Source organism: Lynx rufus, unplaced genomic scaffold (assembly GCF_022079265.1).
Source record: "Lynx rufus isolate CCGP_SWC_20201006 ecotype Redwood Valley unplaced genomic scaffold, mLynRuf1.p SCAF_2, whole genome shotgun sequence".
Lineage (NCBI taxonomy): Eukaryota > Metazoa > Chordata > Mammalia > Carnivora > Felidae > Lynx > Lynx rufus.
Genome location: NW_025814834.1, coordinates 159,231,103 through 159,245,164, shown reverse-complemented (window position 1 = coordinate 159,245,164; position 14,062 = coordinate 159,231,103). Strand labels below are relative to the sequence as shown.

The 14,062-nt window shown below is 38.9% G+C and overlaps 1 protein-coding gene across 1 annotated transcript in view; it reads left to right on the top strand.

The window, feature by feature from the left end:
* Nucleotides 1-14,062, top strand: part of MSH4 (mutS homolog 4) — a 95,777-nt gene that overhangs the window by 20,976 nt on the left and 60,739 nt on the right. Inside the window, exon 8 of the mRNA XM_047082623.1 lies at nt 11,040-11,107. Coding sequence (XP_046938579.1) covers nt 11,040-11,107 — 68 coding nt within the window. The remainder of the gene's footprint in view (nt 1-11,039; nt 11,108-14,062) is intronic.

Here is a 14,062-nt window from a genome sequence, read left to right as displayed (position 1 = left end):
CTCCAGGTGTGGGCCAGCAGAAGCAAAAGCCATGCAGAGCAAGACAAGGGGTACACAGAAAGATAAAAGAGACCCAAGAGGATCTTGACAAAGAACCAGGAATATCTACTACAGTAACCTTGACTAGAGGAATCTCACACAGCACAGAAACAAGACTGTAGCAGATTGAAATGTAGTTAAGAGAAGATAGCGAGTGTGGAAAATTTGTCTTTCAAGTTAGCCTATAAATTAGAAGAAGAGAAAGATAAGGTGAGCAGAGGGGAAGGAAGAGGGAGAGAGAGAGAGAGAACCCCAGGCTCCATGCTAAACGTGGAGCCTGACACAGGGCTCGTGGAGCCTGACACAGGGCTCAATCCCATAATTCTGGGATCATGATCTGAGCCAAAATCAATGTTTTATAATTAGTTTTATAATTATCATTCACATAGTCGTGACTTCCAAATGTACATTTCATGCCCAGACATCTCTACAGACTTTTAGCCCCATATATCTTATTGTCTACTGAACACTTATTAGATCTTTCTCAATCATTTCAAATTCATTGTGTCCAAACTGTGCCATCCTCCTTTCTAAATCATTCTTCCTTATTTCAGTGAAGAGTTATACATCCAGCCTCTCTACCACGACAGATACCAGGAAGTCATTCTTAACTCTTCTCTTCCCTGAAATCAATCATCAAATTCTGCAAAGTCTCCTTCCTATATATCTTTTGAATGCCTTGGCTTCTATTCCCAGTGCTGCAGCTCCAGCCTGGGCTACCATTTATATATTTTTTGATTTATTGTAACAGCCTTGTGTTTGATCTCTCTCCTCCAGTATTTCTTTTTATAGTCTGTTCTCTATACTGCAGCCTGAATGAGATTTTGAAAATATAATTCTTAGCATATTACTCTGTTTTGATTTTTATTGTTGGTATAACAAATTACCACAAATTTAGTGGCTTATAATAACATGAATTTATTTTCTTAGAGTTCTGGAAGTCAGAAATCAGTTCTGTTGGGCTAAAATCAATGTTAGCAGTTCACATTCCTTCTGGAGGTTCTATGGGCCAATGTGTTTCCTTACCTTTTCCAGTTTCTGGAGGCTGTATACTATTCCTCGGTTCATTGGACTTTCTCCATCTTAAAAGCCATACGTATAGTATCTTTTCTACTTTCTGACCTCTGCTTCTGTCCTTGTATCTTCTTTTTCTAACTGATCCTACTGCCTCTGTCTTATAAGGACTCTTGTGATTACTTAAGAGCCAATAAAAATCCAGAATAATCTATTTCAAGATGCTTAACTTAATTCCATCTTCAAAGTTTTGTTTACTAGGTAACATATTTGCGCGTTCCAACAATTAGGATATGGACATCTTTGGGGGTACCACATAACCCACTTACATAAAATTATTCAATCTCTTCTCATTACTTTTGGTATAAAGTCCAGACTCTTCTATATTACTTTTTCCCTGTCATCTCCCACAGCATCTCTTGCTACTCCTCATTTTGCATTCTGCCTTTTAGTATAATTGACCTTTTTTAGTTACTTGAACAGATCCTCTCTCATGGTTCAAGCTTGGTACTCTGTACTCTTTGCCTAGAATTTTCCTTCTCCATAGCTTGCGACCTCTCCTCCCAAGCAATCCTTAGCTAACTACAGTTCATCTTTTACCATTCCAGGTTAGATGTCACTTATGCTAGAAGCCTTTCTGACTCCTCAAGTCTGTGCTAGGCATTTTTTCTACATCTCGTTATGTAGTATCTTATTTTGTCACTTACCTTACTGGATTGTAAGTGCATGTTTTATTGGAGGATTCCCATTAGAAGCTAGGATATAACAGGTGTTAATATTTGTTAAACTATTGATTTATTGTTGAACTTGTTGAAAATTGTATTCTGTTGTTTCCAAGATTGTGTTTTATAGGATATTAATGAAAAACTTGAATTTTCTTTGTTTGAAACTTTAATTTTGATATATTTTAAGCTTTAATTTCATTTTTTTTTACTATTTCTAAAAAACTTTTTATTTTATTTTTTTTATTTTTTTTTTTAGGAAAAATGAATAATTTATTAAAGATTGAAAATTGGCCCAATTATAATTGGAAATTTTTTTTAGAGTTTGCTTATTTTTTTTATATATATATGAAATTTATTGACAAATTGGTTTCCATACAACACCCAGTGCTCATCCCAAAAGGTGCCCTCCTCAATACCCATCACCCACCCTCCCCTCCCTCCCACCCCCCATCAACCCTCAGTTTGTTCTCAGTTTTTAACAGTCTCTTATGCTTTGGCTCTCTCCCACTCTAACCTCTTTTTTTTTTTTTTTTCCTTCCCCTCCCCCATGGGTTCCTGTTAAGTTTCTCAGGATCCACATAAGAGTGAAACCATATGGTATCTGTCTTTCTCTGTATGGCTTATTTCACTTAGCATTACACTCTCCAGTTCCATCCACGTTGCTACAAAAGGCCATATTTCATTTTTTCTCATTGCCACGTAGTATTCCATTGTGTATATATACCACAATTTCTTTTTTTTTTAAATTTTTTTTTTTCAACGTTTATTTATTTTTGGGACAGAGAGAGACAGAGCATGAACGGGGGAGGGGCAGAGAGAGAGGGAGACACAGAATTGGAAACAGGCTCCAGGCTCTGAGCCATCAGGCCAGAGCCTGACGCGGGGCTCAAACTCACGGACCGCGAGATCGTGACCTGGCTGAAGTCGGACGCTTAACCGACTGCGCCACCCAGGCGCCCCTACCACAATTTCTTTATCCATTCATCAGTTGATGGACATTTAGGCTCTTTCCATAATTTGGCTATTGTTGAGAGTGCTGCTATGAACATTGGGGTACAAGTGCCCCTATGCATCAGTACTCCTGTATCCCTTGGATAAATTCCTAGCAGTGCTATTGCTGGGTCATAGGGTAGGTCTATTTTTAATTTTCTGAGGAACCTCCACACTGCTTTCCAGAGCGGCTGCACCAATTTGCATTCCCACCAACAGTGCAAGAGGGTTCCCATTTCTCCACATCCTCTCCAGCATCTATAGTCTCCTGATTTGTTCATTTTGGCCACTCTGACTGGCGTGAGGTGATACCTGAGTGTGGTTTTGATTTGTATTTCCCTGATAAGGAGCGATGCTGAACATCTTTTCATGTGATGGTTGGCCATCTGGATGTCTTCTTTAGAGAAGTGTCTATTCATGTTTTCTGCCCATTTCTTCACTGGGTTATTTGTTTTTCGGGTGTGGAGTTTGGTGAGCTCTTTATAGATTTTGGATACTAGCCCTTTGTCCGATATGTCATTTGCAAATATCTTTTCCCATTCCGTTGGTTGCCTTTTAGTTTTGTTGGTTGTTTCCTTTGCTGTGCAGAAGCTTTTTATCTGCATAAGGTCCCAGTAATTCACTTTTGCTTTTAATTCCCTTGCCTTTGGGGATGTGTCGAGTAAGAGATTGCTACGGCTGAGGTCAGAGAGGTCTTTTCCTGCTTTCTCCTCTAAGGTTTTGATGGTTTCCTGTCTCACATTTAGGTCCTTTATCCATTTTGAGTTTATTTTTGTAAATGGTGTGAGAAAGTGGTCTAGTTTCAACCTTCTGCATGTTGCTGTCCAGTTCTCCCAGCACCATTTGTTAAAGAGGCTGTCTTTTTTCCATTGGATGTTCTTTCCTGCTTTGTCAAAGATGAGTTGGCCATACGTTTGTGGGTCTAGTTCTGGGGTTTCTATTCTATTCCATTGGTCTGTGTGTCTGTTTTTGTGCCAATACCATGCTGTCTTGATGATGACAGCTTTGTAGTAGAGGCTAAAGTCTGGGATTGTGATGCCTCCTGCTTTGGTCTTCTTCTTCAAAATTCCTTTGGCTATTTGGGGCCTTTTGTGGTTCCATATGAATTTTAGGATTGCTTGTTCTAGTTTCGAGAAGAATGCTGGTGCAATTTTGATTGGGATTGCATTGAATGTGTAGATAGCTTTGGGTAGTATTGACATTTTGACAATATTTATTTTTCCAATCCATGAGCAGGGAATGTCTTTCCATTTCTTTAAATCTTCTTCAATTACCTTCATAAGCTTTCTATAGTTTTCAGCATACAGATCCTTTACATCTTTGGTTAGATTTATTCCTAGGTATTTTATGCTTCTTGGTGCAATTGTGAATGGGATCAGTTTCTTTATTTGTCTTTCTGTTGCTTCATTGTTAGTGTATAAGAATGCAACTGATTTCTGTACATTGATTTTGTATCCTGCAACTTTGCTGAATTCATGTATCAGTTCTAGCAGACTTTTGGTGGAGTCTGTCGGATTTTCCATGTATAATATCATGTCATCTGCAAAAAGCGAAAGCTTGACTTCATCTTTGCCAATTTGGATGCCTTTGATTTCCTTTTGTTGTCTGATTGCTGATGCTAGAACTTCCAGCACTATGTTAAACAACAGCGGTGAGAGTGGGCATCCCTGTCGTGTTCCTGATCTCAGGGAAAAAGCTCTCAGTTTTTCCCCATTGAGGATAATGTTAGCTGTGGGCTTTTCATAAATGGCTTTTATGATCTTTAAGTATGTTCCTTCTATCCCGACTTTCTCAAGGGTTTTTATTAAGAAAGGGTGCTGGATTTTGTCAAAGGCCTTTTCTGCATCGATTGACAGGATCATATGGTTCTTCTCTTTTTTTTTGTTAATGTGATGTATCACGTTGATTGATTTGCGAATGTTGAACCAGCCCTGCATCCCAGGAATGAATCCCACTTGATCATGGTGAATAATTCTTTTTATATGCTATTGAATTCGATTTGCTAGTATCTTATTGAGAATTTTGGCATCCATATTCATCAGGGATATTGGCCTGTAGTTCTCTTTTTTTAACTGGGTCTCTGTCTGGTTTAGGAATCAAAGTAATACTGGCTTCATAGAATGAGTCTGGAAGTTTTCCTTCCCTTTCTATTTCTTGGAATAGCTTGAGAAGGATAGGTATTATCTCTGCTTTAAACGTCTGGTAGAACTCCCCTGGGAAGCCATCTGGTCCTGGACTCTTATTTGTTGGGAGATTTTTGATAACCGATTCAATTTCTTCGCTGGTTATGGGTCTGTTCAAGCTTTCTATTTCCTCCTGATTGAGTTTTGGAAGAGTGTGGGTGTTCAGGAATTTGTCCATTTCTTCCAGATTGTCCAATTTGTTGGCATATAATTTTTCATAGAATTCCCTGATAATTGTTTGTATCTCTGAGGGATTGGTTGTAATAATTCCATTTTCATTCATGATTTTATCTATGTGGGTCATCTCCCTTTTCTTTTTGAGAAGCCTGGCTAGAGGTTTGTCAATTTTGTTTATTTTTTCAAAAAACCAACTCTTGGTTTCGTTGATCTGCTCTACAGTTTTTTTAGATTCTATATTGTTTATTTCTGCTCTGATCTTTATTATTTCTCTTCTTCTGCTGGGTTTAGGCTGCCTTTGCTGTTCTGCTTCTATTTCCTTTAGGTGTGCTGTTAGATTTTGTATTTGGGATTTTTCTTGTTTCTTGAGATAGGCCTGGATTGCAATGTATTTTCCTCTCAGGACTGCCTTTGCTGCATCCCAAAGCGTTTGGATTGTTGTATTTTCATTTTCGTTTGTTTCCATATATTTTTTGATTTCTTCTCTAATTGCCTGGTTGACCCACTCATTCGTTAGTAGGGTGTTCTTTAACCTCCATGCTTTTGGAGGTTTTCCAGACTTTTTCCTGTGGTTGATTTCAAGCTTCATAGCATTGTGGTCTGAAAGTATGCATGGTATAATTTCAATTCTTGTAAACTTATGAAGGGCTGTTTTGTGACCCAGTATATGATCTATCTTGGAGAATGTTCCATGTGCACTCGAGAAGAAAGTATATTCTGTTGCTTTGGGATGCAGAGTTCTAAATATATCTGTCAAGTCCATCTGATCCAATGTCTCATTCAGGGCCCTTGTTTCTTTATTGACCGTGTGTCTAGATGATCTATCCATTTCTGTAAGTGGGGTGTTAAAGTCCCCAGCAGTTACCACATTCTTATCAATAAGGTTGCTTATGTTTGTGAGTATTTGTTTTATATATTTGACGGCTCCCATATTCAGCGCATAGACATTTATAATTGTTAGCTCTTCCTGATGGGTAGACCCTGTAACTATTATATAATGTCCTTCTTCATCTCTTGTTACAGCCTTTAATTTAAAGTTTAGTTTGTCTGATATAAGTATGGCTACTCCAGCTTTCTTTTGGCTTCCAGTAGCATGATAAATAGTTCTCCATCCCCTCACTCTGAATCTAAAGGTGTCCTCAGGTCTAAATTGAGTCTCTTGTAGACAGCAAATAGATGGGTCTTGTTTTTTTATCCATTCTGATACCCTATGTCTTTTGGTTGGCGCATTTAGTCCATTTACATTCAGTGTTATTATAGAAAGATATGGGTTTAGTGTCATTGTGATGCACGTAGGTTTCATGCTTGTAGTGATGTCTCTGGTACTTTGTCTCACAGGATCCCCCTTAGGATCTCTTGTAGGGCTGGTTTAGTGGTGACAAATTCCTTCAGTTTTTGTTTGTTTGGGAAGACCTTTATCTCTCCTTCTATTCTAAATGACAGACTTGCTGGATAAAGGATTCTCGGCTGCATATTTTTTCTGTCTAGCACCCTGAAAATCTCGTGCCAATTCTTTCTGGCCTGCCAAGTTTCAAAAGAGAGATCAGTCACGAGTCTTATAGGTCTCCCTTTATATGTGAGGGCACGTTTACCCCTTGCTGCTTTCAGAATTTTCTCTTTATCCTTGTATTTTGCCAGTTTCACTATGATATGCCGTGCAGAAGATCGATTCAAGTTACGTCTGAAGGGAGTTCTCTGTGCCTCTTGGATTTCAATGCCTTTTTCCTTCCCCAGTTCAGGGAAGTTCTCAGCTATTATTTCTTCAAGTACCCCTTCAGCACCTTTCCCTCTCTCTTCCTCCTCTGGGATACCAATTATGCGTATATTATTTCTTTTTAGTGTATCACTTAGTTCTCTAATTTTCCCCTCATACTCCTGGATTTTTTTATCTCTCTTTTTCTCAGCTTCCTCTTTTTCCATAACTTTATCTTCTAGTTCACCTATTCTCTCCTCTGCCTCTTCCATCCGAGCCGTGGTGGTTTCCATTTTGTTTTGCATTTCATTTAAAGCGTTTTTCAGCTCCTCGTGACTGTTCCTTAGTCCCTTGATCTCTGTAGCAAGAGATTCTCTGCTGTCCTGTATACTGTTTTCCAGCCCAGCGATTAATTTTATGACTATTATTCTAAATTCACTTTCTGTTATATTATTTAAATCCTTTTTGATCAGCTCATTAGCTGTTGTTATTTCCTGGAGATTCTTCTGAGGGGAATTCTTCCGCTTGGTCATTTTGGATAGTCCCTGGTGTGGTGAGGACCTGCAGGGCACTTCCCCTGTGCTGTGGTGTATAACTGGAGTTGGTGGGCGGGGCCGCAGTCCGACCTGATGTCTGCCCCCAGCCCACCACTGGGGCCACAGTCAGACTGGTGTGTGCCTTCTCTTCCCCTCTCCTAGGGGCGGGATTCACTGTGGGGTGGCGTGGCCCATCTGGGCTACTTGCACACTGCCAGGCTTGTGATGCTGGGGATCTGGCGTATTAGCTGGGGTGGGTAGGCAAAGTGCACAGGGGCAGGAGGGGCAAGCTTAGCTCTCTTCTCATTAGGTGATCCACTTCAGGAGGGGCCCTGTGGCATCGGGAGGGAGTCAGATCTGCTGCCAGAGGTTTGGCTCCGCAGAAGCACAGAGTTGGGTGTTTGCGCGGAGCGAGCAATTTCCCTGGCAGGAACCGGTTCCCTTTGGGATTTTGGCTGGGGGATGGGCAGGGGAGATGGCGCTGGTGAGCGCCTTTGTTCCCCACCAAACTGAGCTCTGTCGTCCGGGAGGCTCCGCAGCTCTCCCTCCCTTTGTCCTCCAGCCTTCCCGCTTTCCGAGCAGAGCTGTTAACTTATGACCTCCCAGACGCTAAGTCGCGCTTGCTGTCGGAACACAGTCCGTCAGGCCCCTCCGCTTTTGCAAGCCAGACTCAGGGACTCTGCTTGGCCGGCGAGCCGCCTCTCTGCCCCGGCTCCCTCCCGCCAGTCCGTGGAGCACGCACCGCCTCGCCGCCCTTCCTACCCTCTTCCGTGGGCCTCTCGTCTGCGCTTGGGTCTGGCGACTCTGTTCTGCTAATCCTCTGGCGGTTTTCTGGGTTATTTAGGCAGGTGTAGGTGGAATCTAAGTGATCAGCAGGACGCGCGGTGAGCCCAGCGTCCTCCTACGCCGCCATCTTCCCCTCGAGAGAGCCTCTAAAAAACTTTTTAAATGTTTATTTATTTATTTTGAGAGAGAAAGAGCTCAAGCAGGAAGGGGCAGAGAGAGAGAGAGAGAGGGAGAGAGAATCCCAAGCAGACTCTGCACTGTCAGCACAGAGCCTGATGCAATGCTTGAACTCACAAACTGAGATCATGACCTGAGCCAAAATCAAGAGTCAGATGCTTAACTGACTGAACCACCTAGGGGCCCTAGGCTTTATAATTTCTTATACCTGAAAGTTTTAAAATTTGCATCTACATATGTAAAACACTTCTATGTTTTCTATATCTTGACAGTTTATAATTTATCTTAACATACAGTAAAGTATGGGAGCAAGAACAGAGAGCAAAGTGGGAGGGTAGGTTTGTTTGTTTGTTTTTGTTTATTTTTGAGAGAAAGAGAGAGACAGAGTGTGAGTGGGGAGGGGCAGAGAGAGGGAGACACAATCCAGAGCAGGCTTCAGTCTCTGAGTTGTCAGCACACAGCCCAAAACAGAGCTCAGACTCACCAACCAAGAGATCGTGACCTGAGCCGAAGTCAGATACTTAACTGACTGAGCCACCCAGGTGCCCCGGGAGGGTAGTTTTTATACTTTATTAAAATAGGAGAATCTGAATCTCATTAAAACAACAATGACCTAGTACTTACTTTATTTAGGCATTTTATAGGTATTAGGGATAAAAACGTGGAGGATTAAGCTATAAGTTTCTGTCCTCAAGGATCTTATACTCCTGTTAGAGGAGGAGAATTCTAAATAAATAATTGATACAATGCAATCAATGCAATAATAATTGAGTATTATTTTATGGGAACACAGAAGAGTGAGCTGGGATAAAGACAGAATCCAGGATCCAAAGATAATACTTCAGTTCTATATTAAAGGAATGGGTAGGATTTTGACAACAAGAGAGGCCTAGAAATGGTAATTAAGACAAAGGAAACATACCTGTGCAAGGTATGCTGATGCACATAGGGCGACAAAAATGTTTTTGTGAATGTAGTGGCGGAGATAAATATCTGCTATTGGCTGTGATCTTGAGCGGTCATTACTTTCTAGGGTACACTTGCTTTTCTAGGAACTGAGGGAAGATAGAGTTACCATAAGCTTCTGCAGTTATATTTGCAGTTGATATGAAAGAGTTTGATGTGTTTAAGGCATGGCCGGTGGTTACTTACAATTTGAAGCCTTGAGGAATAGCAGGAAATGAGGATTGGGGCTAGCTTATGAAGGGCTTTTATGTAATGCTAAGAAATTTGTTTTTTTTTTTTCCTGCAAGTAGTAGGGAGCTGATGATTCTGAACCAGGAGAGTAATGTGACCAAACCTTTATTTTAGAAATATTAGCCTGGTTGTTATGGTAGATTTAGGGAAGGGAAGAAGAAAAGACCAAAAAAGAATAAGGCCAATCCATATGAGGGTTTAAGAGTCTGATTAGTGGAATCACATGTAAAATGTCATAATAGTATTATGTTTTATTGAACAGTAATAACAGTAGCATGCTCAGTCTATTTACTCTTACTTCTTAAACATAGTTTTAACATAAGTAATTAGAAGCAGCAGATTCGAAAGGGTCAGAGTTCTAGAGGTAGGCAATTGAAAACTATCACAAGATACCTGACAACTTGAACAGGAAGAAAGCAATGTACAGTTTTTGTCTTTTTGTTTTCTTTAAGTGTAACAGGTTGGAGCCACTTTGTGAAAGTATCAATAAGAAGTCTACACAAAAGCTCTAAGGTCATATGTTTCAGTGATGATAATAATCATGAGTTATTAAGAAAGAGTTACTATAGTTCACTGTATTTTAAGTATGAGGAAATGAGTTCATTAAAAAGTCTGTATGTTAAATGGAAAGGTTTAAAAAAAACTGGAGATATTTAAAAGGGATAGATTACAGTTATCATACAGTTACTTTTATAGAATATTTTAAGCTGGAAAGTGAGTTGAAAAAAGCAAAAGAACAGTTTTGAGCTCGGGTATGTGCAAGGAACTTTACACATATTATCTCCTTTAATCCTCACAACAACCATAGGAGGTAGATGTTACAATCCACATTTTAAAAATAAGAACAACCAAAGTTCAGAGAAGGTAGGTAAATTCTGTTAGGTGACATGGTTAGTGGTTGAACTGAGTTTTTAAACAAACTAATCTTAAGTATCAGGAAGAAAAGTTAGAGATCAAAAAGGTGAAAAGAAATTTATAATTAGCATCTAAAAGCCAGAGAAGTGTAGTTTTTAGAAGGAAAGGGTAATCAATAGTGTCAGATTTGAAGACGGATTATAACTAATAAAATTAAGAAAAGATCATTAGAATTTATTGTTTTATTCCTGACATGTAAGATAGGTAAAGACAATTAAAACACATAATGTATGTAGATAGAACTGTTCTGTTTTATTATTTGAGGATAATACTTTATATAAATACTTTATATTTTGAACTGTAACACAAAGTTTTTTTAAAATTTTTTTGTCGTTGTTGATTACAATTTTATTTATAATACCAAGATATGGAAACAACCTAAGTGTCAACGGATGTTGGATAAAGAACATGCGATAGATAGATAGATAGATAGATAGATAGATAGATAGATAGACAGACACATATAGATATAGATATAGTTATGGATATAGACAGACATAGATATACAGTTGGCCCTTGAATAACATGGGGGTTAGGGGCACTGACTCCCTGCACAGTCAAAAATTTGCATAACACAAAGTTTAAATGCACATGTTTCTTGTTTCAGTTATATCAAGATTTCTTGATACAGAGCAGCTTCTTTCTGTTTTAGTCCAGATTCCAAAGCAAGACACGGTATGTATCTATGTATATATTATATATTATGTTACTATATTTTATGTGATATAACTTGTCTTAATGTGATATAATAATAAAAAAGTATCAAAATGTTTTGGAGGGCACCTGGGTGGCTCAGTGGGTAAGTATCTGACTCTTTGATATTGGCTTAGGTTGTGATCTTGTAGCGTGTTTTCTCTGTTGTGAGATTGAGCCCTGGGTCTAGCTCTGTGCTGAACATGGAGTGTGCTTGGAATTCTCTCTCTACCTCTCTCCTTGCCCCTCTCCCACTTGCTCCCCTTCTCTCTCTCAAAATAAATAAACCAACTTTAAAAAAAAGTTTTGGAAAAGTACTTCATTATTAATATCTGGAGCATGTTTATGCCTTTTTAAAGGAAACATTTTTTTCTTAATTTTCTATGTTATAGTAAAATTAAGATTCTTAGTTGGAGAATTGGCATATTTTCATTAAGTATTAGTTTTATATATAATTTTTTAAAAATTAGATTATAATATTTAATAAATAACTAGATAAAATTTATATTAGATCCAAAGAGATAGGTGCTTCTTAAAAGTGAACATTATGTGAAGTTTGATTAGCCTTCAAATACGCTTAAACTTTAAGATGAAACGTCTTTGAATATTTTTCAGATTTAAATACTTAGTGCTTATAGGCACATCCTGTAAGGAAAATCATATATGGTTTTTATTCTTCTGTTAAAGTGAACAGAAAAATATTTACTTTAATGAAATACATGCATATTTTTGCTCATATGCTTTAAAAAGAAAAGAATCTTGTACATCAGTAGAGTTTGATTTAAAATTGATTAATTTGCAAATCCACTGAAATCTAATTAATCTATGTTTCAGGAGTCTTTCCATATTGTAGAGATAACCTCTTTAGGTTCATTTATAATAAAAACATTATCTGATGGATGGAAATGTTTTGGCTGTTGGCCAGGCACAGAATAAGAAGTTTCCTTAAATAGTTGAAATACCTTATAATTTAATATATACAACTGGGAAGTAACCTAAAACAACTGATGTCTGAAACCAAATTAGTTACATTCATAACAGGAGTTTGGAAGCTTTCCCTCCTCTAACTTTCTGGTACAGTTTGTGTAGAACTGGTATTATTTCTATCTTAAATGTTTGGTAGAGGTCACAAATGAAGCCATTAGAACCTGGACTTTTTTTTTTCTAGGAAGGTTTTTGACTATAAAGTCAACTTCTTAAATAGATATGGTGCTATTCAGGTTACCTGTTTCTTGTATGAGCTTTGGTAGATTGTGTCTTTCAAATAATTTGTCATTTCACCCAACTTGTTGAATGTATTGGCATTAACGTTGTTCATAACCTCCTTACTTGTACATAACCTTGTACATAACCTCCTTGTACATAACCTCCTTACTTGTACATAACCTCCTTACTTCATAACCCTCATTACGCTGTTCAATAACCTCCTTACTGTCCTTTTTATATTTCTTTTTTTTTTAATTTTTTTTTAACGTTTATTTATTTATTATTTTTTTTTTTAAAATTTTTTTTTCAACGTTTATTTATTTTTGGGACAGAGAGAGACAGAGCATGAACGGGGGAGGGGCAGAGAGAGAGGGAGACACAGAATTGGAAACAGGCTCCAGGCTCTGAGCCATCAGCCCAGAGCCTGATGCGGGGCTGGAACTCACGGACCGCGAGATCGTGACCTGGCCGAAGTCGGACGCTTAACCGACTGCGCCACCCAGGCGCCCCAACGTTTATTTATTTTTGAGACAGAGAGAGACAGAGTATGAACGGGGGAGGGGCAGAGAGAGAGGGAGACACAGAATCGGAAGCAGGCTCCAGGCTCTGAGCCATCAGCCCAGAACCCGACGCAGGGCTTGAACTCACAGACTGCGAGATTGTGACCTGAGCTGAAGTCGGACGCTTAACGGACTGAGCCACCCAGGCGCCCCTGTCCTTTTTATATTTCTAAAGTTTGCATGATATACCTCTCTTACTCTTTATTTTTTGAAGTTTATTTATTTTGAGAGAGAGAGCACGTGTGCAGGTGAGCAGAGGAGGGCAGAGAGAGAGGGTGAGAGAGAATTCTAAGCAGGTTCCTTGCTGTTGGTGCAGAGGCCAAGGAGGGGCCAGATTTCATGAACTGTGAGATCACAACCTGAGCCGAAATCAGTAGTATGAGGCTCAACCAACTGAACCACCCAGGTGCTCCCCCTCACTTATTCTTGATGTTGGTAATTAAATATTCTCTTTTTCCTTGGTTTTTTAAAGTTTATTTATTTTGAGAGAGAGAGTAAGAGCAACCAAGTATGCACATGCATGCAAGCAGGGGAGGAACAGAGAGAGGGCAAGAGAGAATCCCGAATAGGTTTCACACTGTCAGTGCAGAGCCCAAGAAGGAGCTGGATCTCATGAACTGTGAGATCATGACTTGAGTCAAAATCAAGAGTTGGTTGCTTAACCAACTGAGCAACCCAGGTGCCTCTCTCTTTTTTGTTAGTCATTCTGACTAGAGGTTATCAAATTTATTGGTCTTCTCAAGAAACCATTGTTTGATTTAATTGATTTCTTTTTCATGTTCTCCATTTCATGGATTTCTACTTTTATCAGTCTTTTTTTTTTATTGAATATTTATTTATTTGTTATTTTTTCCCTTACAAGTTTTTAATTTCAATTCCAGTTAACATACAGTGTAACATTAATTTTGGGTGTGGAATTTAGTGATTCAACACTTGCACACACACCATCCAGTGCTCATCACAACAAGTGCACTCCTTTATATCCATTACCCATTTAACCCAACCCACTCACTACCCATCTTCCTTCTGGTAACCATCAGTTTGTTCTCTGTAGTTGAAGTCTGTTTCTTGGTTTTCCTCTCCCTCTCCTTCTTCCTCTCCCTTTTTCCTTCTTCTGATTACTCTGTACTTAGTTTTCTCTTTTTTCAGGTTGTGAGGAGAGAAGCTGAGA